Raw genomic sequence first — 23,019 nt, forward strand, 5'->3', positions numbered from 1 at the left:
TATTCCAAGAAACGAAATTAATAGTCTTAACCATCATGACAGTATATATTATAGTTAATACATAAGTTCGAAAGAAAAGTGAACTCATGAACCCGGAAGAAGGAAGTAAGTTCAAAAGGAAACCGGAAGTCATAGCACTGCAGCCATTTTTGTAGTTTCATATGCGCCCAAAAAATAAAACTAAGCAAAAAGCAAGCAAAAAACAAAAAAAGAAAGAAAAATCCCCCTCCCACCACCCTTGAAACCCCAAGAAAAAAGCCAAAAAAGGCAAGCGAGCAAGCTAATACTAAAACTACCCCCATGTCTCAAGACGGCAACTCGAACGTAATAGAGTTAAAAAAATACACACAACCCACATTATAAAAAGGGTAATACTACAAAAGTTAAAATATAAAATTAGTGTTATAAATGTATATAAACAAAAAAGTTAAAAGAAAAGAATTAAAACAATAAATAAAAGTTTCAAACTTTCAAATACATCAAAACAGTTATGACGCTCCAAACACTGGAGTCAGTCGGGAAGAAGAAACGCCATTTTTTTTCTCAGTTTTAATATTCAGATGTTAAAAGTATAAAGGAAAGCGTATATCGTTTTTTATTTTAAAAAAAAGAAAAACAAAAGAGAAACCCTAATCGGTCATTTTCAACGCAAATAGATTAATAATATGAAAAACTATAAAATCGGCATAAACCTAGCAGAGAAAAAAAGCTTTAATCGTATATAAAAAGTATATGCAAGCCATATAAAAAAAAAGGACCCATATATCAAACCATAATAGATCCAAATTTATAGGCTAAATCCACGGGGTCTCAAATGTCAATTAGTTTTGAATGGCTTAGCCCATCAAACCAGTCCACTCCGGCTGTCCACTGAGGAATTTTAATGAACAGAATAGTACCAAGTAAACAGCCCTCCAAGTAAACTCCGGAGCCGTGAGTCTTACAGGAGTCATAATATGGTCTCATATACGGTGTTATCTCACCCTTGTCTGAAGCAAATGTTCCAGTCCCAGTATGTTTTCGTTCCATCTCTTTCTCTCTCATTAACAGCCTGGCAACAGTAACGGTTTGTAATTCTCCCAGGGGAGGGGGACATGGGCAACCTTGCACCCTTCTGCCCATCAGAGCTGTTCATCCTTCGTAACACTCCCATCCTTCTAGGAATTTTCACCATAGGGGAAAATTAACTAGTACAGCGTTTTCCAGGATTACAGAGTTTAGCAAAAATACAGAAGTGTTTTTAAATACAAAGCAATACAGATATACCTTCAACTTAGCATCTAGATAACCAGTTAGCGATTACATTGTCACTTCCTTTAATATGTTGTATCTGAATATCAAACTCTTGTAGTATCAGACTCCAACGGGTACTTCTATTTTTGCTGGTAAGACACCCAGTTACGGGGTACGTAACAATGGATATACAATTAATCTACATAAATAAGCTGTCTTATGTATTTATATTTATTTTGCTTTATTATTATTATTGTGTCCAACACATAACAATAATATTTGAATACCATGTTGAATGCAACCTCAACAACATGTTTTAGCCTGTCCTTGGAAGGGGCCCAATTGTACATCAGGAAGAGGGTGCTGATACTGATTTGTTCTTACTAATTGACAAGTTTTGTTTATTGGTTGAACTGATAGGAGAATTAATTATGTTGCAATATAGAAAACAGAAGCAAGTATATTTGCTCTTCCATCTTACTAAAACATTCAATACAGACACACGTCACCTCCAATACTTGACAGGTGGCAGTCCATAAGTCCCAGCAAGAGCCCAAGAGACACTAACAGAAAGGTTTTGGAAAGGTCTAGGTATAGATGGAGGCAAACTCCCAGTTATGAAAATAATGCATGGAATAAATAGGCTGTAGAAAGCAAAATGCCAAGCATCAATTACTTCACCACACTATTCCAATCTTTTTCCATGTTTTTGCATTAAGAAATATCTCTCTCTTCGATACCAGAAGACCAGAAGATTCAATTCGTCTGCCATTTCCTTGTCCCCCATTACTACCTCTCTAGCATCATTTTCCAGCAGTCCGCTATCCACTCTCACCTCTCTTTTACATTTATGTAACAGAAGAAACTTTTGGTATCCTCTTTAATATTATTGGCTAGCTTATTTTCGTGTTCCACCTTTACCTTAATTATTTTTTTAGTTGCTTTCTGTTGGTTTTTAAAAACTTCCCAATCCTTTAATATCACACTGATTTTTGCTCTATTAGATGCCCCCTCTTTGACTTTTATGTTGGCTTTGACTTTTCCTGTTAGGCATGGTTGTATCATCTTGCCTTTCGAATAACTTCTTCCTCTTTGGGATGTATATAACCTGTTCCTTCCAAATTGCTTCCAGAAATTCCAGCCATTGCTGCTCTGCTTTCATCCCTGCCAGTGTTCTTTTCCAATCAATTCTGACCAACTCCTCTCTTGTACCCTGTAATTCCCTATACTTCACTGTAATACTGATACAACTGATTGTAGCTCCTCCTCATCAAAATTTCCCCTAAGGGTTCTTTTACCTTAAAGCCCTCTAATCACTTCCAGTTCATTGCACAAGACTCAATCCAGATTAGTTTATCCCCTGGTGGGCTGCTCTAAAAAGCCAGCTTGTAGGCACTCTAGAAATTCCCCCCCCCCCCCCTTGGAATCTAGCACCAACCTGATTTTCCCAATCTACTTCCATATTGAAATGCCCCATGATTATTATAACATTGCCCTTTTGGCATGCATTTTCTATCTCCTTTTGTAATTTGTAGACAATTTGACAGCCTATGAGCCACCACACTAAAGAAGATTTTGCCCTCGACGTTTAGGAGACTGATCCAGCAGAATTGGCCGATTTCTGATGAACTTTTTTCCTTTAGGATCAGGATTCCTCCGGTTCTCCGCCAGGATGTTGGTATCTCCTGCTTACGCCATACCACCTTCATGAGCCTCCCGAGGAACCGCAGGACACCTGGTGCATTTTTGTAGAGCCTATATGGCACTCCACTGGGAGTTGGGGCTGATGTGGCCCTTGCTCTATGCACAATTTTCTCCACCTCACTCCATCTAGGTGGCTAGTATGGGTAGCAATCCTGAGATCACAATCCTGGAGGTCCTGCCCTTTAACTTGGCACCTAATTCCCTGAACTCCCTAAGCAGAACCTTGGCATTTGTCCTACTCATGTCATCAGTACTTACATAGATCAGGACTTCTGGCTGTTCACCTCCTCCTCCACTTAGGAATGCCAAGGATCTGGTCCAAAATATCCGAGGCCCTGGCACCTAGGAGGCAACATGCCATGTGGGAACTTCGTTCTCACCCACAGAACCTCCCATCTGTTCCCCTAACTAATGTATTCCCCATCACCACAGCGTGACTCTTCTCCCCACTTCCCTTCTGAGTCACAGCGCAAGACTCAGTGCCAGTCCTGCACCTTGGGTGTAATGACCTCTCTATATGTCTTATCTAACACCCTTCAGCCTCCGAAATGATCCAGAGTTCATTCGGTTTCAGCTTCAACTCCCTAACGTGGATTGTTACAAGTACATTCTTCTTGAATGAATGTACTTAATGACTCAGCCTCTACTCTCTTCAATGGGAGAGGTTGCAGAGATATACTGGACAAAGAAAATATTCCTCATCTTGATTCTAATTAGTTCACCTTGTAAATCTTTAGCAAAATGAGAAATAATTTTGATTCATTAAAATTTCATACCTAAAGTTATTTTGTGCTATAATGAGTGGGCAAATCTGGATTCTGTTTTCTTGAGCAGTAGAAGCTGAGGAGAGACCTAATAGAACTTTATAAGGGAATGAGAAGCATAGAATTGTTTCCCCAAGGTCAAAATGGCACATATTTAAGGTGAGGGTGGCAAATTCAAAGTGGCTGTGCGGGGCAAGTTTGTCTACACAGGGTGTGGTAGGATGGCGGAGGCAGATATGATAAATGTATTTAAAAGGCTCTTAGATAAGCACATTAATGTGCAAAGAATGGAGGGATATGGACAATGTGTAGTTAGAAGGATTAGTTTGGTTAGGCATTTAATTAGAATGTGGACCTGTCCTGTACTATTCCATGTTCTATAGATGGAGAGTACAAATATATAAACAAAATCAGATAAAATCCAGTGCATGATGGCCTTAATTTAAGGAGGTTGACTTGGAAACAGACCAAACACTTAAGTAATCATCCGACCTTGAACAAATTGCAATGAATTTTCTTCACTATTTTCTAACAACATTGTTTTAAAATGCTTAAGATGTGCATATGTATTTGCATTTGTTTTTTTTATTTTTTCCAGGTATGATCCTCGATTCAATACATGGATTCATCTGGCAAGCATGACTTATAAACGTACTCACTTCAGCCTCAATGTCTTTAACGGTTTAATTTTTGCAATTGGGGGGAGGAATTCAGAGGGTCTCCTTGCCTCGATTGAGTGCTATGTGCCAGCAACCAACAAATGGCATTTGAAAGTGCCTTTGGAGGTGGCCAGGTGCTGTCATGCTAGTGCAGTGATCAATGGGAAAATCCTTGTAACTGGAGGCTATATCAATAATGCATATTCCCGCCTCGTCACTGCCTACGATCTGTCAGCTGACAGCTGGCAAGATGCAGCCAACCTTAGCACACCGAGGGGATGGCACTGTGCCATCTCCCTTTTAGATCGTGTTTATGTCCTGGGTGGGAGTCAGCTAGGAGGTCGCGGGGAGAGGATAGACGTGCTCCCTGTAGAGTGTTACAACCCACATTCAGGCCAGTGGTGCTTTGCAGCCCCTCTCCCTGTCAGCGTCAGTACCGCTGGTGTTACAAATCTTGACAATAGGATCTATTTAGTAGGAGGTTGGAATGAAGCAGAAAAGAAGTATAAGAAATGTGTCCAGTGTTTTAACCCAGATCTCAACGAATGGACCGAAGAAGATGATCTACCAGAGGGGATAGTGGGCTTATCCTGTTGTGTTTTCATCATGCCTAGGCAGAGAACACAAGAATCCCGGACCAGTTCAGTATCATCAGTTCCCGTCAGTATTTGAAGAACATTTTTAGTCAAAACCACAATTGCACAAAAAATTGTTTGGGCTTAAATTAATAATTAATTTTCATTATTGAATTCAAAAGAATTAGATTAAAAGGAACAATTAGAGGCAGATCATTGCCGTTAAAAGATGTACATATCATAATGGTGTGCTTCAGTTCGTTGTTTTCCTCGAAGGGGAAGAAGGTCAGTTACCATGGGGTATCTCAGCATGGGTTGTAACAATAGTCATGGTCGTGTAGTAGTTAGCGTAATGCAATTACAGCTCAGGATGTCAGAGTTCAGAGTTTAATTCTGATACCCTCTGTAAGAAGTTTGTACATTCTCCCCATAAACACTAGGCTTTCCTCTGGATGCTCCGGTTTCCTTCCACAGTCCAAAGATATATCGGCTGGTAGGTTAATTGGTCACTTTAAATTGTCCTGTTATTAGGCTAGTGTTAAATCAGTGGGCTGCTGGGTGGCACAGCTCATCGGGCCAAAACGGCCAGTCTGCAATGTATCTCTAAATAAATAAAAATAAAATAGTCAGTCAACACCTGCCAGGACATTAATGTAACAGCCTCATTATTAAAACTTGGAGACTTTTATAACTGCTTGGTTTAACTATTTGGTTTGTTAGATTCATGCATTATAAATATGTTTTCTCGCCCAATTCTTTTGAAATATTTAGTTCCTTTTCAGTGTCTGCTATAATGAGCTCATGCAATACTTTACTGGGGTCTGTCATAGAATCATTGAGCACTACAGCACAGAAACAGGCCCTTCAGTCCATCTAGTCTATGCCTAGTCCCATTACCCCACATCTGGACCATAGCCTTCTATGCCTTTCACATCCAGGTACTTATCCAAATTTTTCTTAAATGTGGAAATCAAACCCACACCCACCACTTCACATTCCCCCTCAGGTTCCCCTTAAACATGTCAAATTTCACCCTTAACCTATGACCTCTAGTTCTAGTTTCACCCAGTGGGGAAAAACAGCAAGTCATTTATCTTTTAGAATATCAGTCTTCAATCGTATCTCACAATCTTGCATTTTCCATGAATGCAATGCAGACAGACAGGGTTATTTTTAAAGCATAAGACGTATCAGCTGTCTTTTGAATTCAAAGTATGAAAGGAATTGGTCAGACAAATAACAAAATCTCTTGGAGAATTCTAGGATTTTTCTGAAGAGATTCTTGGTGAATACTCTAGGGAAATTTGATACCCAGTTTTGACAAAGCTGGCTGTTTTATTGAGAATGATTAGGTTTTAAAATGGAATTTTTAAACTTATCTTAATTACACTTGTACTTGCAACAGAGTCCATTGAATCACATGCTGTTGACTACTGTTCAATGACTCAGCACTGTATTTTTCTACCAAGCCTTCAAGGGTTTATGACTCAGCTGTTTTAAATTCTCCAAAATAATATGAAGAACAGAGGATTACACAATCGAACATTAATTTGGAATGGGCCACATGATTTATCACTGCAGTACTTCTGCTTTTCCCTCCTTGTATCTACCCCACCTTGCCATTTCAACATATTGTTGGGTGACGGGATGGAGATACACCTCTACCATAGTAAGTGTAAGGCGTTCCTTGCCTCCACTAGCCTGTAGGTCACCCTTGGGCAAGGTGTATCACTTGCTTAGTCATTCCCTCCCGCTCCCCCAAAATCAGGATTATGTGAAGCCATGACAGGAGGTGGTGGATGTTTGTACAAGCAGCTGGTGTACATCACAAGTCCTGGTTATGTGACCACTGATGCCAGTCTGACAATCTCTTAAGACACTTGTAAAGACACTCTCAGAAGGTGGGAATGACAAACCATTTCTGTAGAAAACTTTGCCAAGAACAATCATGGTCATGGAAAGGCCACGACCACCCGTGTCATACAACACTGCACATAACAGACATACTGGAGTATGACTATATGAGATTTCTCCAAAGCCAGATGTTTTCTTCACATCTCCTCCCTTTACCATTCCTAGCAAGATTTCTGGAGAATTTTTTTGATAAAGTAATCCATCCCTGCTTTGAAAGTCTCCAACTTCTTCTGTTCCATTTCCCTTTCACCTGAGTTACCCCAACTCTATCTCTCATTCTTAAATTCCTTCCTACCATCATAAACACAAGAGATACTGCAGATGCTAGAAATTCAGATTAACACACACAAAGTGTTGGAGGAATTCAGCAGGTCAGACAGCATCTATGGAAAAGAATAAACGGTTGACGTTTCAGATCAAGACCCTTCATCCGAACCATTTGTGTGTGTTACTCCTGCCATCAAACTGGGGTTCCACAATTCCTCTTGCATATTCACATCCATGAGGCCAACTATTTGGTCCCATTGTACAATTGTGCATTATTAATCATCCACCAGGCTCCCCTTTAAGAAAACCACCTTCAGTTGCAATTAACTTCCCTGCCATGAGTCTTGTCATCAAGTCCCCAAGGTTCAGCTATTCTGCTGTGGTGTACAGGACTCTCCCATCCGTCACTCTTCATTCTGATTTCTGCCAATAACATCTATCCAAGATAGCCTTTGTAATTTCCCATTCTGATTTTCCTCTTACCCCCCTCCCTTCTTCTCACCTATTCATCACCTCCCCACGGTGCTCCTCCTCTTTTTTCCTTTCTCCCATAGTCCACTCTCCTCCCCTGTCAGATTTCTTCTTCTTCAGCCCTTTACCTTTTCCACCTATCGCCTGCCAGCTTATACTCATTCCCATTCCCCCACATTCTCACTATGACTTCTTTTCCTTTCTTTTCCAGACCTGCTGAAGGGGTTTGGCCCAAACCATCTATTGTTTATTCCCCTTCATTGATGTTGCCTGACCTGCTGAGTTCCTCCAACATTTAGTGTGTGTTGCTCCTTTGTATTTACAGCTTGTTGTCTCCCTTCATCTTCCTTCAACCTTAAGCAGATCAGTTCCCTCTATTACCACTCTTAGTGGTGAATCCTAATATCACTCTCCTCACAAGGTTCCACTTGTAAATTTCTTACAAAATATTATGTCTCCTCTTTTAAAATGGACCTGTAGTTCTTACTTGACGTTATATTTACATGAAGCCCCTCAGTCATATTAGACCATAAGCAATAGGAGCAGAACTCAGCCCGTTGTCCACTGAGTGTGCTCCGCCATTCAATCGTTACTGATTTACTATTCCCTCTCCTGCATTCTCAAGGGAAGAGAATTAGGATGGAGATGATTGAATAGTGGAGCAGACTCAATGGGTCAAATGGCCTAATTCTGTTCCTATGTCTCACGGTCTTATGAGGAGAAACTGCTTTTCCCAGAGAGTAGTGAATCTATGGTATTCTCTGCCCAGGAAGGAATAGAGGCTACCTCACTAGATATATTTAAGACACAGTCAGATGGATTTTGGCATAGCAGGGGATTTAAGGGTTATTGGGAAAAGGGAGGTATGTGGAACTGAATCCACAGCCAGATCAGCCATGATCTTATTGAATGGTGGAGAAGGCTCAACAGGCCAAATGAGCTACTCTTGCTCCTAGTTCTCATGTTCTCCCCATAACCTTTGTCACCTTATCTAATTAAGAGCTGATCAATCTCTGTGTTATACCCAATGATTTGGCCTCTAGAACCATCTATGGCAATGAATTCCACAGGTTTACAACCCTCTAGCTAAAAAAATTCCTTTTCAACTCTTTTCTAAAGGGATGTTATTTTATTTTTGAGGCTGTGCCCTCTAGTCCTACACTCCCTCACTATAGGAAACACCATCTCCGCATCCACTCTTTCTAGGCCTTTTATAATTCAAAAGGTTTCCTCCTTATCCTTCTAAACTTCAGCAAGTACAGGCCAAGAACAATCAAATGTTCCTCATATTATCCAAAGATACTGAGTTTGCTTTCTTGAGTCTACCTGCAGAGTGGAAAGTTACCTCTCTCCTACCACCCAGGAACATCACTTTCCATTATCTTCAGCCGTGCTGCCTGTCGAACATCAAATATTGATGAGGTAGAGCTATCTTGTGTTATAAGATCAGACACCTGTGATGAGTTTATTTTGTTTCCTTTCCATTCCCTCAGGCCAGTTTCAATATCATTTGACCTAGTAGCGAGTTTCAAATTGGACATCCTCCTGTTAACTATTTTCATCTCCTAGCTTAGTTCCACTGTGCAGGAGCCTATTCTCTATCCCTACTGCTCCTGAGTTTGATCTTATATGAACTCCAGTATGTCTAAAATTCAATACTTACTCCCTTCATGCTGAGTCCAAAAGATAAAGCTTAGCTTTATCTGTCACAAGTACATCAAAACATACAGTAAAGTGTATAATTTCTATCAAATCTAATCTGTGAGGATGTGCAGGGGGCAGCCTGCGGGTGTTGCCACATGTCCACTGTCAACATAGCATGCCCACAACTTCCAAACCCAAACTGCAGGTCTTTGGAATGTGGGAGGAAACACAGGCTGTCACGGGAAAACGTGCAAACTCTTTACAGGCAGTGTCAGGAATTGAACCCCAATCAGGGGTTGCTGGCTGAGCTGTAAAGCACTGCGCTAAACACTATGCTTCTGGACTGCCTCTACACACCCTCCACCTCCATTGTTACAACCTAATTGCCTGTCAAGCATATATCATTCAAACTATCCCATTTCATCCTCTCCATTGGCTTCCTAGCACCAGCTTCACCCCCTCCATCAATGCACACCCTAGCAACAGAATTTATCTGTCTAAATCTATTATTCACCTGCAAGAGACTTATTAAATCTTTTGAAACATGTCATTAATTTTCTTTTTGTCTTTGAACTCCTCTCTGTAGCTGTTCTACCCATTCTGTGAAATAATGTGGGATATTTCAGTGCTGTTAAAAATACAATGGAATTGCAAGTTGTTGATTTTGCCAAAAACTTGTATTAAAAGAACCATGAGAAAATTCAAAATTGTTTGTGTTGGCGAGATTTCAATTTCTTGATTTTTTTTTCTGTGACCCAGCTTAATGTCAGTGAGCAAAACAAAATTATAAGCTATAAATGTTTTAAAACTAATAATCCATGTGGTGACAAACATTTGCTAATTAATGCCATACTGCATTGGTGTGATAGAGTAATTTTTAGCATTAATTAGGCCAATGTGGCCAATCATTTAAATTCCTATCCACATTCCCATTCTGATATCTCGGCCCATGGACTCCTCTTCTGCTATCAGGATGCCATGAACATCAATTTCTCCAACTTCTGGTAATTTTTCTCCTCCCCCTTCCCTCTTTTTCATTTCCCTACTCTGGCACCCATCTTACCTCTTCTCCTCACCTGCCTATCACCTCCCTCTAGTGCCCCTTCTCCTTCCTTTTCCCTCATAGACCACACTCCTCTCCTATAAGATTCCTTTTTCTTCAGTCCTTTACCTTTTCCACCTATCACCTACCAGCTTCTTAATTATCACTCCCCCCACCCACCCAGCTTCATCTATCATCTTCAAGCTCGTACTCCTTCCCTTCCCCCCACCACCTTATTCTGGCATCCTCCCCCTTCCATTCCAGTCCTGATAAATGGTCTCAGCCTGAAACTTCGACTGTTTATTCAGTTCCATAGATGCTGCCTGGCCTGCTGAGTTCCTTCTGCATTTTGTGCGTGTGACTTTTATCTGAAGCCTCTTTTGGCAATCACCTTAAATATATTATTATTTTTTAAAGATAAAGTTTCACTTAATCTTATCCAGAACTTCAATGATTTATTTCTCTGCTTGAAGAAAGTCACTGAGCTTCTGAAGTCTGTTCAAGTAATCATAAACAATATAGAGAAGGGGGGTGGAGCATTACTGGAAGTTGGAGAAATCGATGCTCATGCCATCAGTTTGGGGGCTACCCAGAGAGAATATAAGGTGTTGCTCCTCCAACCTCAGTGTGGCCTCATCACAGCAGTAGAGGACACCATGGATGGACATGTCGGAATGAAAAGTGGAATTAAAATGGGTGGCCACTGGGATAACCCACTTTTTCTGGCAGACGGAGCGTAGATGCTTAGCGAAGCAGTCTCCCAATCTACATTGAGTCTCACTGATATACAAGAGGTCACACCGGGAGCAGCAGGTACGTTAGATGACCCCAACAGACTCACAAGTGTTTGGAGCCCTGAATGGTTGTGAGGGAGGAGGTGTAGCGGCAGGTGTAGACCTTGTTCTGCTTATGATGGTAAGTACCAGGATGGTGATCAATGAGGAGAAGTGAATGGACAAGGCAGTTGCTTAGGGAGTGGTCCCTGTGGAAAGCAGTAAGTGGGGGGGGGGGAGGGAAAGGTGAGCTTGGTGGTAGGATCCCATTGGAGATGGCAGAAGTCACAGAGAACTAAGTGCTGGACACGAAGTCTGGTGGGGTGATAGGTAAGGACAAGAGAAACCCTATATCTGATGGGGTGGCAGGCAGATGGGGTGAGGGCAGACATGCGCAAAATGGAAGAGATGCAGTTGAGGGCAGCGTTGATGGTGGAGGAAGGAAAGCCCCTTTCTTTGAAGGAGGATACCTCCTTCCTTCTAGAATAAAAAGCTTCATCCTGAAACCAATGTGGTGGGGACAGAGGAACTGAGACAAGGGCCTGGCATTTTTACAAGACGCAGGATGGGAAGAGGTATAGTCCAGGCAGCTATGAGAGTCAGGTAGCTGTGGTTTGTCTCCAGATATAGAGACAGTGAGATCAAGAAAGGGGAGGGAGGTGTCAGAAATGGACCAGGTGAATTTGAGGGCAGGGTGGAAGTTGGAGGCACAGTTGATGAAATCAAATAGCTCGGCATGGGTACAGGAAGCAGCACCAATGAAGTTGTGGATGTAGCATAAGAAAAGTGGGGAAATAACACCAGTGTAGGCTTGGAACATAGACTGTTCCACATAGCCCACAAAAAGGGAGGGATAGCTGGGACCCATGCGAGTACCCATGGCTACACATTTTGCTTGAAGGAAGTGGGAGAAGCCAAAGGATGAATTATTGAGAGCGAGGACAAGTTCCGCTAGATGGAGGAGTGGTAGTGGTGGCAAACTGGTTGGGTTTGGTGTCCCGAAAGAAAAGGAGAGCTTTGAGGCCTTCCTGGTGGGGAATGGAGGTTCAAAGAGACTGGACATTCATGGTGGAAATGAGATACTCGGGGCCAGAGGAGCAGAATTTGGCTCATCAAGTCTGTTCCACCACTTCATTATGGCTGATCCATTTTCCATCTCAGCTCCAATCTCCTGCCTTGTCCCCATATTTCTTCATGCCCTGACTAATCAGTAATCTATCTGCCTTAAATATATCTAGTGACTTGGCCTCCACAGCCTCCTGTGGTAACAAACTCCACAGATTCACCACTCTCTGGTTAAAGAAATTCCTCCTCATTTCTGTTCTAAAAGGACACCCCTCTAATCTGAGTCAGTTTCCTCTAGTCTTTGACTTACCCCACCAAAGGAAACACCCTCTCCACATCCACTGTCAAGGCCTTTCAATATTCAGTAGGTTTCAATGTGGTCACCCATCATTCTTCCCAATTCCAGTGAGTACAAGTACAGAGCTATCAAACGGTCTTCATATGACAAGTTTCTCAATCCTGGAATCATTTTTATAAACTTTCTTTGAAACTTCTCCAATGTCAGCACATCCATTCTTAGATAAGGTGCCCAAACCTACTCACAGCACTCCAGTGAGGCCTCACCAGTGCTTTATAAAGCCTCAAAATTACATCCTTGTTTTTATATTCTAGTCTTCTCAAAATGAATGCTAACATCACTTTTGCCTTCCTCACCACCAAATGAACCTGCGAAACAACCTTTAGGAAATCCTGCACAAGGGCTCCCAAGTCCCTTTGCACCTCAGATTTTTGAATTCTTTTCTCCATTCAGAAAATAGTCTACACTTTTATTTCTTTGACAAAAGTGCATGGCCATATACTTCCCAACAATGTACTCCATCTACCACTTCTTTGCCCATTGTCATATTCTGTAGCCTCACTACTTCCTCAAAACTACCTGCCCCTCTACCTATCATCCACAAACTTGGCCACAAAACCATCAATTCCATCATCCAAGTCATTGACATATAATGTAAAAAGAAGAGGTCCCAACACAGACCCCCGTGGAACACCACTAGTCAACAGCATCCAATAAGAAAAGGCTCCCTTTATTTCCACTCTTTGCCTCCTGCCAATCAGCCACTGCTTTATCCATGCTAGTATCTTTTCTGTAATACAGTACAATAGGTTCTTGTTAAGCAGTCTCATGTGAGGCACCTTGTCAAAGGCTTTCTGAAAATTAAAGTACACACCATTCACTGATACTCCTTTGTCGACCCGGCTTTTTATTTCTTCAAAGAATTTCAACAGACTTGTCAGCAAGATTTTCCCTTAAGGAAACAATGCTAACCATAGCCTATTTTAGCTTGTGTCTCCATGTACCCCAAAATCACATCCTTAACAATCAACTCCAACATCCTCCCAAGTGGAGTGACATTTGCAATTTTCCATTCCTCCGTATTTTCATTAATGAGCGGGTGTACCTAACAGAGGGGCCGTTGAGTGTACATCTGTGTGTAAAATCAATGGTTATTTATCAATGAGGGTACAGATAGGCTGCTCTGGTTGGAGCTATGATGGCCTGTGATTAAGATGTTGGACTTGAAATCCAGTGGATATTACCCATGCTGGTTAGAACTCTGCTTGCAGTGCTATCATTTCAGGCAGCAGGCACCAGCTGTCCAAAAACCACTAACGGTTGGAATGATAGCGTAGCAGTTAGTGTAACACAATTACAATGTCAGTGTTCGGGGTTCTGTTCCGCCACTGACTACAAAGAATTTATATCTTCTCACTGTGATAGCATAGGTTTCCTCCAGGTGCTCCGGTTGCCTCCCACATACCACATATGTACCGTTTAGTTGGTTAATTAGTCGCATGGGTGCAATTGGGTGATACAGGGTTGTTAAGCCAGAAGGGCTTGTTACCATGCTGATTCTTTAAAGTAATAAAATAAATACATTTTTGTAACGTTTAATGAAATAAAGTCAATAGACATCGAACATGCAGTCAAGGTTCAAGATTGCTTAATGTCATTTCCTGTACATTAGTGTAAACATGAATGAATAATTGTTACTCTAGACCCAATGCAGTACCACAAAAACATGATAAGATATGGAGAACAATAATAATTAAAAACACAATAAATATAAATACATAAGATAGCTTATATATGTACATAGATTAATTGTATGTGCATAAAGTGAAGCCAGACACAGGAGTGATTGTACAAAAGTGACTGACAGGAAATGATAAAGCTGCGGTGGTTGGGGTTTTGGAAGGGTGGATTAGTGGGTGGAGGTGTTGATCAGCCATACTCTATGGGAAAAGTAATTGCTTTTGAGTCTGTTGGTCCTAGCATGAATGATACATCCATGGGATAAACAGTCCATGAACTGGAATGGTGGGAACCTTAATGAATCTGTTGGAGGAACTAAGTGGGTCAAGCAGCATCTGTGAAAGGAAGGGAATTGTAAAATGCTTGAGGAACTCAGCAGGTCAGACAGCATCTGTGGAGAGGAGTAAAACGTTTCGGGAGCAGATGCTGTTCAACCCACTGAGCTCCTTTAGTAGACTAGATGCTGCCCCAGATTCCAGCATCCACAGCATCCTGCCTTCAAGCATGCAGTCAAACACGTTATTGGGCCACGATATTTATGCAGTGGGTGGTAGGTACTTACATTTTTCTGGTTTGAGTGTAAATTAGGGAAAAATGTTATTAGCAATCTTCATTTCAGGGTACATTTCATTACATATGTCTGTGATAATAAACCTATTTCTGATTTCAAGTACGACAATAGCAAAGCTTAAACTGAGCTCGAGCACTCTCCCAGAAAAAAACTGGTTTAAATATTTTAAATTGCAAGCCCAACCCTATCTTGTAAATATAAGGCAATGTTGCACGTGCATGTGCATGTATTGTCAACAGAAAGTTTTAAAATTATGACATGACTACCTGCCTTGCACATTACTTGTACTACAATTTAACACAAACAAAACGCTGGCAGAACTCAACAGGTCAGGCAGCATCTGTGGAAATGAATATGAAGTCAACATTTTGAGCTGAGATCCTTCATTAGGACTGGAATGGAAGGGGGTAGATGCCAGAATAAGACAATGGGAGAGAAGACAAACTGGAAGGTGGTAGGTGAAGCGAGGTTGTCGAGGGAGAGGCGGGATGAAATAAGGTCATGTGGAAAAGGCAAAAGGCTGGAGAAGAAGGAATCTGATAGGAGAAGAAAATGAACCATGGGAGAAAGGGAAGGAGGGGCACCAGGGGGAGGTGGCAGGCAGGTGAGGAGAAGAGGTAAGAGAGTGTCCAGAGTGGAGAAATGAAGAAGAGGGAAGGGAAGGGGAAAAATTACTGGAAGAAGGAGAAATCAATGTTCATCCCGTCATGTTGGAGGCTACTGAGATGTTATATGAGGTGGTGCACTTCCAAACTGACCTCATCATGGCAGAAGAATGTTTTATAAAATGGTTTAGTATTTATAAAAAATAAATAAATTACTCCTGAATATTCCAGATCTATATTTTCCCACTGTTCTAGTAGGTAATTCATAAATAAATGGAGATTGAACTTTAAAGAGGCTTTGGGATTGAGTGACGCTATTTTTATTTTTGAAGCCAGTATTTGCTGGGCATCTGATGGACTTGTTGGCACCTCTATGGTTTTAGGCCTATCACGTCTTCATAAAATTATCCAACTTGTCTGTGAGCTCTGACCCTCCACTAGATGAAATCTTATCTTTGAGTTTTGGTGTCCCCTGCTACCATTAAAAAACAAGTAACCAAACAGAATCCAATCACCATTTAGACAGGAAAGCATAACTGAGGCCAAGATTAGTTTAACCAGATATTATAATAAGACCATAATGTATAGGAGTAGAATTAGCCTACTTAGCCCATCAAGTCTGCTCCTCCATTCAATCATCACTCTCTCAACCCCATTTTTCTGCCTTCTCCCCATAACCTTTGATGCCCTTCCTAATCAAGAACCTATCAATCTCCGCTTTAAATATACACAGTGGCTTGGCCTCCACAGTCATCCGTGGCAATGAATTCAACAGATTTACCATCCTCTGGCTAAAGAAATTATTAAAAGGGTGAAGATGTATCAAGGGCCTAGATCCCTTATTCCTGCTCCTGCAATTAATACTCCAGAATATGTTCAGAGATATCCTCAATTAATGCCAAAGAGAAAGGAATTGAACTTTGTTGAGAAAACTAGCAATCATTTCAAAACAGCAAAGAAATTTAATGGATTCAAAATTACGAGGTTTTGACAGTAGATCAAGAGAATTTCCACAATGTGTTTAAAGGTCACTAAAAAGTCTGCGTGGTGGATTTTCATCTCTTTTCAATGTCAGGTTCATGTTGTTTGTCATCTGACAGTACATATTTATTTCCTTATTGAGATTCAGCACAGAATTGGCCCTTAGAGCCATAGTACCCAGCAATCCCCCGATTTAACTCCAGCCTAATCACAGAACAATTTACGATGACCAATTAATCTACCAACTGGTAAGTCTTTGGACTGTGGGAGGAAACCAGAGCACCCGGAAGAAACCATGCAGTTATAAGAAGAATGTACAAACTCCTTACAGGCAGTGATGAGAATTGAACCTGGGTCACCTGTACTGTAATGCATTGTGCTAACCACTATGTTACCATGCCACCACAACAAATGAAACAATATTCTTCCAGACCACGAAGCACCCACAAAACATATATCACACACAGCACATAAAACAAAATATTGCCACAAATAAGTTAATAAAATATTATTCAAAATGTGTGTGGGGGGGGGGGAACTGGGGTTGGGGGTGCTTTGGGATTCTAATGTTTTAACTGTCATTCATTCTTTGGGGAACTTCTCTGTGTTTGTGGATGTCTGCGAAGAAAAAATATTTCAGGATGTATATTGTATACATTTCTCTGACATTAAAAATACCTATTGAAACCTATTGAAACAAGTACGGTAAACTGTAAACAATACAGAAAACTGTATACGGCTTGCTGCGGATGGTGGTGGTGGATGGTGATGGGATCTCAGTGATTCTCCTTTATGTCTACAAAAGCAAGTCCTGGGCAGAGTGGCCAAATAGGAATCCTAGAAATGGCACCTCATCTTTGGATGCACTTGGAATTGTTTTATTATTGTTCTATGTACTGAGACACTGTCTTGCATGCTGTTTTATGGATTCTCATGCTTTGGGAACCTAAAAGTCAAGAATGAGGCATAAACCTTATTGCTATCAATTTTATTGCTACATGAACAAAGAATGAGCAAAGGAAGAATCAGGTTGAAAATCACTGGCACATGTTTTGAAATATGTTGTTGTGTGGCAGCAGTACATTGCAATACATAACAGAAACTATGAAATACTTTAATTTAAATAAGTATTGCAAAAAATGTCAGCAATATAAAAAGAAAAAATAGTGAGATAGTTTCCACATGGGTTCATTGTCCGTTCAGAAATCTCATGGTGGATGGGGATTAACCTGTTCCTAAAATGCTGAGTGTGTGTCTTCAGGCTCCTGTACGTCCTTCCAACAATTAAAAGAGGGTTTGTCCTGGATGATAGGAGTTCTTCATGACAGATGAAGCCATTAACAAAGATAAGTTAAAGAAGAAGTAGTCACGGTTGCCCCATACCAAATTAGAGATAACAACATTCCAGTGATAACAATTAACTTATAAAATTGCCGGATTTAAGTGGTGTGACACCTACTATTGAAAACTATGAAGTTCCTAGAAAAATACAGAAACAACTTTACTGTAACATACAAACATAGAAAACCTACAGCACAATACAGGCCTTTCGGCACACAAAGTTGTGCCGAACATGTCCCTACCTTTGAAATTACTAGGCTTACCTATAGCCCTTTATTTTTCTAATCTCCATGTACCTATCCAAAAGTCTCTTAAAAGACCTCCACCACCATTGCCAGCAGCTTATTCCATACACTCACCACTCTATGAGTAAAAAACTTACCCCTGACAACTCCTCTGTACCTACTCCCCAGCACCTTAAACCTGTGTCCTCTGTGGCAACTATTGCAGCCCTGGGAAAAAGCCTCTGACTATCCACATGATCAATGCCTCTCATCATCTTATAAACCTCTATCAGGCCACCTCTCATCCTCCGCTGCTCCAAAGAGAAAAGGCCAAGTTCATTCAATCTGTTTTCATAAGGCATGCTCCCCAATCCAGGCACCATCCTTGTAAATCTCCTCTGCACCCTTTCTATGGCTTCTACATCCTTCCTGTAGTGAGGCGACCAGAACTGAGCACAGTACTCCAAGTGGGGTCTGACCAGGGTCCTATATAGCTGCAACATTACCTCTCGGCTCCTAAATTCAATTCCACGTTTAATGAAGACCAAAACACCGTATGCCTTCTTAACCACAGCGTCAACCTGCACAGCTGCTTTGAGCGTCCTATAGACTCAGGCCCCAAGATCCCTCTGATCCTCCACACTGCCAAGAGTCTTACACTACATTCTGCCATCATATTTGACCTACCAAAATGAACCACTTAAGACTTAACTGGGTTGAACTCCAGCTGCCACTTCTCAGCCCAGTTTTGTGTCCTATCAATGTCCCACTGGAACCTCTGACAGACCTCCACACTATCCACAACACCTCCAACCTTTGTGTCATCAGCAAATTTACTAATCCATCCCTCCACTTCACTTATAACAATCACGAAGAGTAAGGGTCCCAGAATAAATCACTGAAGCACACCGCTGGTCACCTACCTCCATGCAGAATATGACCCGTCTACAACCACACTTTGCCTTCTGTGGACAAGCCAGTTCTGGATCCACAAAGCAATGTCCCCTTGGATCCCATGCCTCCTTACTTTCTCAATAAACCTTGCATGGGGTGCCTTATCAAATGCCTTGCTGAAATCCATATATGCTACATCTACTGCTCTTTCTTCATCAATGTGTTTGGTCACATTCACAAAAAATTCAATCAGACTCGTAAGGCATGACCTGCCCTTGACAAAGCCATGCCAACTATTCCTAATCATATTATACCTCTCCAAATGTTTATAAATCCTGCCTCTCAGGATCTTCTCCATCAACTTACCAACCACTGAGGTAAGACTCACTGGTCTATAGTTTCAATAGACAATAGACAATAGGTGCAGAAGTAGACCATTTGGCCCTTCAAGCCTGCACCACCATTTTGAGATCATGGCTGATCATCTACTATCAATACCCAGTTCCTACCTTTTCCCCATATCCCTTGATTCCCCTATCCATAAGATACCTATCTAGCTCCTTCTTGAACGCATTCAGAGAATTGGCCTCCAATGCCTTCCGAAGCAGTGCATTCCAGACCCCCACAACACTCTGGGAGAAGAAGTTTTTCCTTAACTCTGTCCTAAATGACCTACTCCTTATTCTCAAACCATGCACTCTGGTACTGGACTCTCCCAGCATCTGCAACATATTTCCTGCCTCTATCTTGTCCAATCCCTTAATAATTTTATATGTTGCAATCAGATCCCCTCTCAATCTCCTTAATTCCAGCGTGTACAAGCCCAGTCTCTCTAACCTCTCTGCATAAGACAGTCCTGACATCCCAGGAATTAACATTGTGAATCTACGCTGCACTTCCTCTACAGCCAGGATGTCCTTCCTTAACCCTGGAGACCAAAACTGTACACAATACTCCAGGTGTGGTCTCACCAGGGCCCTGTACAAATGCAAGAGGATTTCCTTGCTCTTGTACTCAATTCCCTTTGTAATAAAGGCCAACATTCCATTAGCCTTCTTCACTGCCTGCTGCACTTGCTCATTCACCTTCAGTGACTGATGAACAAGGACTCCTAGATCTCTTTGTATTTCTCCCTTACCTAACTCTACACTGTTCAGATAATAATCTGCCTTCCTGTTCTTACTCCCAAAGTGGATAACCTCACACTTATTCACATTAAACGTCATCTGCCAAGTATCTGCCCACTCACCCAGCCTATCCAAGACACCCTGAATTCTCCTAACATCCTCATCACATGTCACACTGCCACCCAGCTTAGTATCATCAGCAAACTTGTTGATGTTATTCTCAATGCCTTCATCTAAATCGTTGACGTAAATCGTAAACAGCTGTGGTCCCAATACCGAGCCCTGTGGCACCCCATTGGTTACCACCTGCCATTCCGAGAAACACCCATTCACCGCTACCCTTTGCTTTCTATCTGCCAACCAGTTTTCTATCCATGTCAATGTCTTCCCCCCAATGCCATGAGCTCTGATTTTACCCACCAATCTCCTATGTGGGACCTTATCAAATGCCTTCTGAAAATCGAGGTACACTACATCCACTGGATCTCCCTTGTCTAACTTCCTGGTTACATCCTCGAAAAACTCCAATAGATTAGTCAAGCATGATTTACCCTTGGTAAATCCAAGCTGGCTCGGCCCAATCCTATCACTGCTATCTAGATATGCCACTATTTCATCTTTAATAATGGACTCTAGCATCTTCCCCACTACTGATGTTAGGCTGACAGGTCGATAGTTCTCTGTTTTCTCCCTCCCTCATTTCTTAAAAAGTGGGATAACATTAGCCATTCTCCAATCCTCAGGAACTGATCCTGAATCTAAGGAACATTGGAAAATGATTACCAATGCATCCGCAATTTCCAGGGCCACCTCCTTTAGTGCCCTAGGATGCAGACCATCTGGACCTGGGGATTTGTCAGCCTTCAGTTCCATCAGTCTACTCATCACTGTTTCCTTCCTAATGTCAATCTGTTTCATTTCCTCTGTTTCCTGGGCTATCTCTACTCCCTTTCTTGAATAAAGGAACAACACCTGCAACCTGCCCATCCTCCGGAACCTCTCCTGTCCCCATTGATGATGCAAAGATCATCGCCAGAGACTCAGCAATCTCCTCCCTTGCCTCCAACAGTAGCCTGGGGTACATCTCAACCAGTCCCGACGACTTATCCAACTTGATGCTTTCCAATAGCTCCAGCACATCCTCTTTCTTAATATCTACATGCTCAAGCTTTTCAGTCCACTGCAAGTCATCACTACAATCACCAAGATCCTTTTCCAAAGTGAACACTGAAGTAAAGTATTCATTAAGTACCTCTGCTATTTCCTCCGGTTCCATACACACTTTCCCACTGTTACACTTGATAGGTCCTATTCTTTCACATCTTATCCTCTTGCTCTTCACTTACTTGTAGAATGCCTTGGGATTTTCCTTAATCCTGCCTGCCAAGGCCTTCTCATGGCTCCTTCTGGCTCTCCTAATTTCCTTCTTAAGCTCCTTCCTGTTAGCCTTATAATCTTCTAGATCTCTAACATTACTTAGCTATCTGAACTTTTGTAAGCTTTTCATTTCTTCTTGACTAGATTTATTACAGCACTTTGTACACCACGGTTCCTGTACCCTACCATAACTTCCCTGTCTCATTGGAACATACCTATGCAGAACTCCACACAAATATCCCCTGAACATTTGCCACATTTCTTCCATACTTTTCCCTGAGAACATCTGTTTCCAATTTAATCTTCCAATTTCCTGCTTGATAGCCTCATAATTCCCCTTACTCCAATTAAATGCTTTTCTAACTTGTCTGTTCCTATCTCTCTCCAATACTATTGTAAAGGAGATAGAATTATGATCACTATCTCCAAAATGCTCTCCCACTGAGAGATCTGACACCTGACCAGGTTCATTTCCCAATACCAAATCAAGTACAGCCTCTCCTCTTGTAGGCTTATCTACATACTGTGTCAAGAAACCTTCCTGCACACACCTAACAAACCCTACCCCATCTAAACCCTTTGCTCGAGGGAGATGCCAATTGATACTTTTTGAAATTACTGAAAAATTCTTTGAACAATTACATGTATATAGGTGATTATATAAAAATGCAAGCAAGCATAGAAGTTAAACTATAAGAAAAATAATCACTCTACGCCCCAATCCAACACTATTCACTCAGATCAATTTATTACCCAGTGCTCTGATTTAGCAGAAGGCTTAAACTCCAAGAAATAACAGTTGGAGGGATAATAGTGGAGTCAAATTGCATTAAAGATTAGCTTTATTTTTAACTCGTATATTGAAACATACAGTGAAATTTGCCATTCTCTTCAAATGTTGTTACAAACCTTTAAACTCCTCTAATATCAATCGAAATCTTCCCTCTCACACAGTCCTCCACTTTTCTATCATCCATGTGTTCATCTGAGTGTCTTTTAAATGTCCTTAATGTATAGTATCTCCCTTTACCACCATCCCAATGAGGCATTCCATACATTCAACACTGCATAAAAAATATACCTCCGTCAACCTCCCCCCCTTACTTTCCTCCAATCACCTTAAAATTATGCTCCCTGGTATTATAGACAATACACAATAGGTGTAGGAGTAGGCCACTTGGCCCTTCGAGCCAGCACCATCATTCACTGTGATCATGGCTGATCATCCACAATCAGTACCCCATTCCTGCCTTCTCCCCATATCCCTTGATTCCACTATCTTTAAGAGCTCTATCTAACTCTTTATTGAAAGCATCCAGAGAATTGGCCTCCACTGCCTTCTGAGGCAGTGGAGCCAGTTTTGCCCTGGGAAAACGCCTTTGGCTAACTACTCGAATTATGCCTCTTAACATCTTATACACCTCTATCAAGTCACTTCTCATTCTCCTTCACTCCAAAGAAAAACATCCTAGCGCACTAACCCTATCCTCATAAGACATGCTGTCCAATCCAGACAGCATCCTGGTAAATCTCCTCTAAAGCTTCCACAATGTTCCTATAATGATGCAACCAGAACGGAACACAGTGATCCCAGATTCAAGTCCTGTTCCCATCCTACGATTAAGGTAATATTTACTGTCAGACATGTTACTGTTCAGATGCTTACTTTGAATACTGTTCTTTGTCATACAAATAGGCCCTTCAGACCACCACATCCATAACAACATTTTTAACCAATTTCACTAATCCA

General features: G+C 41.4%; 1 protein-coding gene and 1 long non-coding RNA gene across 2 annotated transcripts in view; one reads left to right on the top strand and one right to left on the bottom strand.

Moving 5' to 3' along the window:
• Positions 1-9,938, top strand: part of klhl31 (kelch-like family member 31) — a 34,120-nt gene extending 24,182 nt beyond the window's left edge. Inside the window, exon 3 of the mRNA XM_073056733.1 lies at positions 4,300-9,938. Coding sequence (XP_072912834.1) covers positions 4,300-5,032 — 733 coding nt within the window. The 3' untranslated portion in view covers positions 5,033-9,938. The remainder of the gene's footprint in view (positions 1-4,299) is intronic.
• LOC140733425 (uncharacterized) overlaps positions 1-23,019 on the bottom strand; it is a 67,301-nt gene that overhangs the window by 16,690 nt on the left and 27,592 nt on the right. The window lies entirely within an intron of this gene.

Source organism: Hemitrygon akajei, chromosome 9 (genome assembly GCF_048418815.1).
Source record: "Hemitrygon akajei chromosome 9, sHemAka1.3, whole genome shotgun sequence".
Lineage (NCBI taxonomy): Eukaryota > Metazoa > Chordata > Chondrichthyes > Myliobatiformes > Dasyatidae > Hemitrygon > Hemitrygon akajei.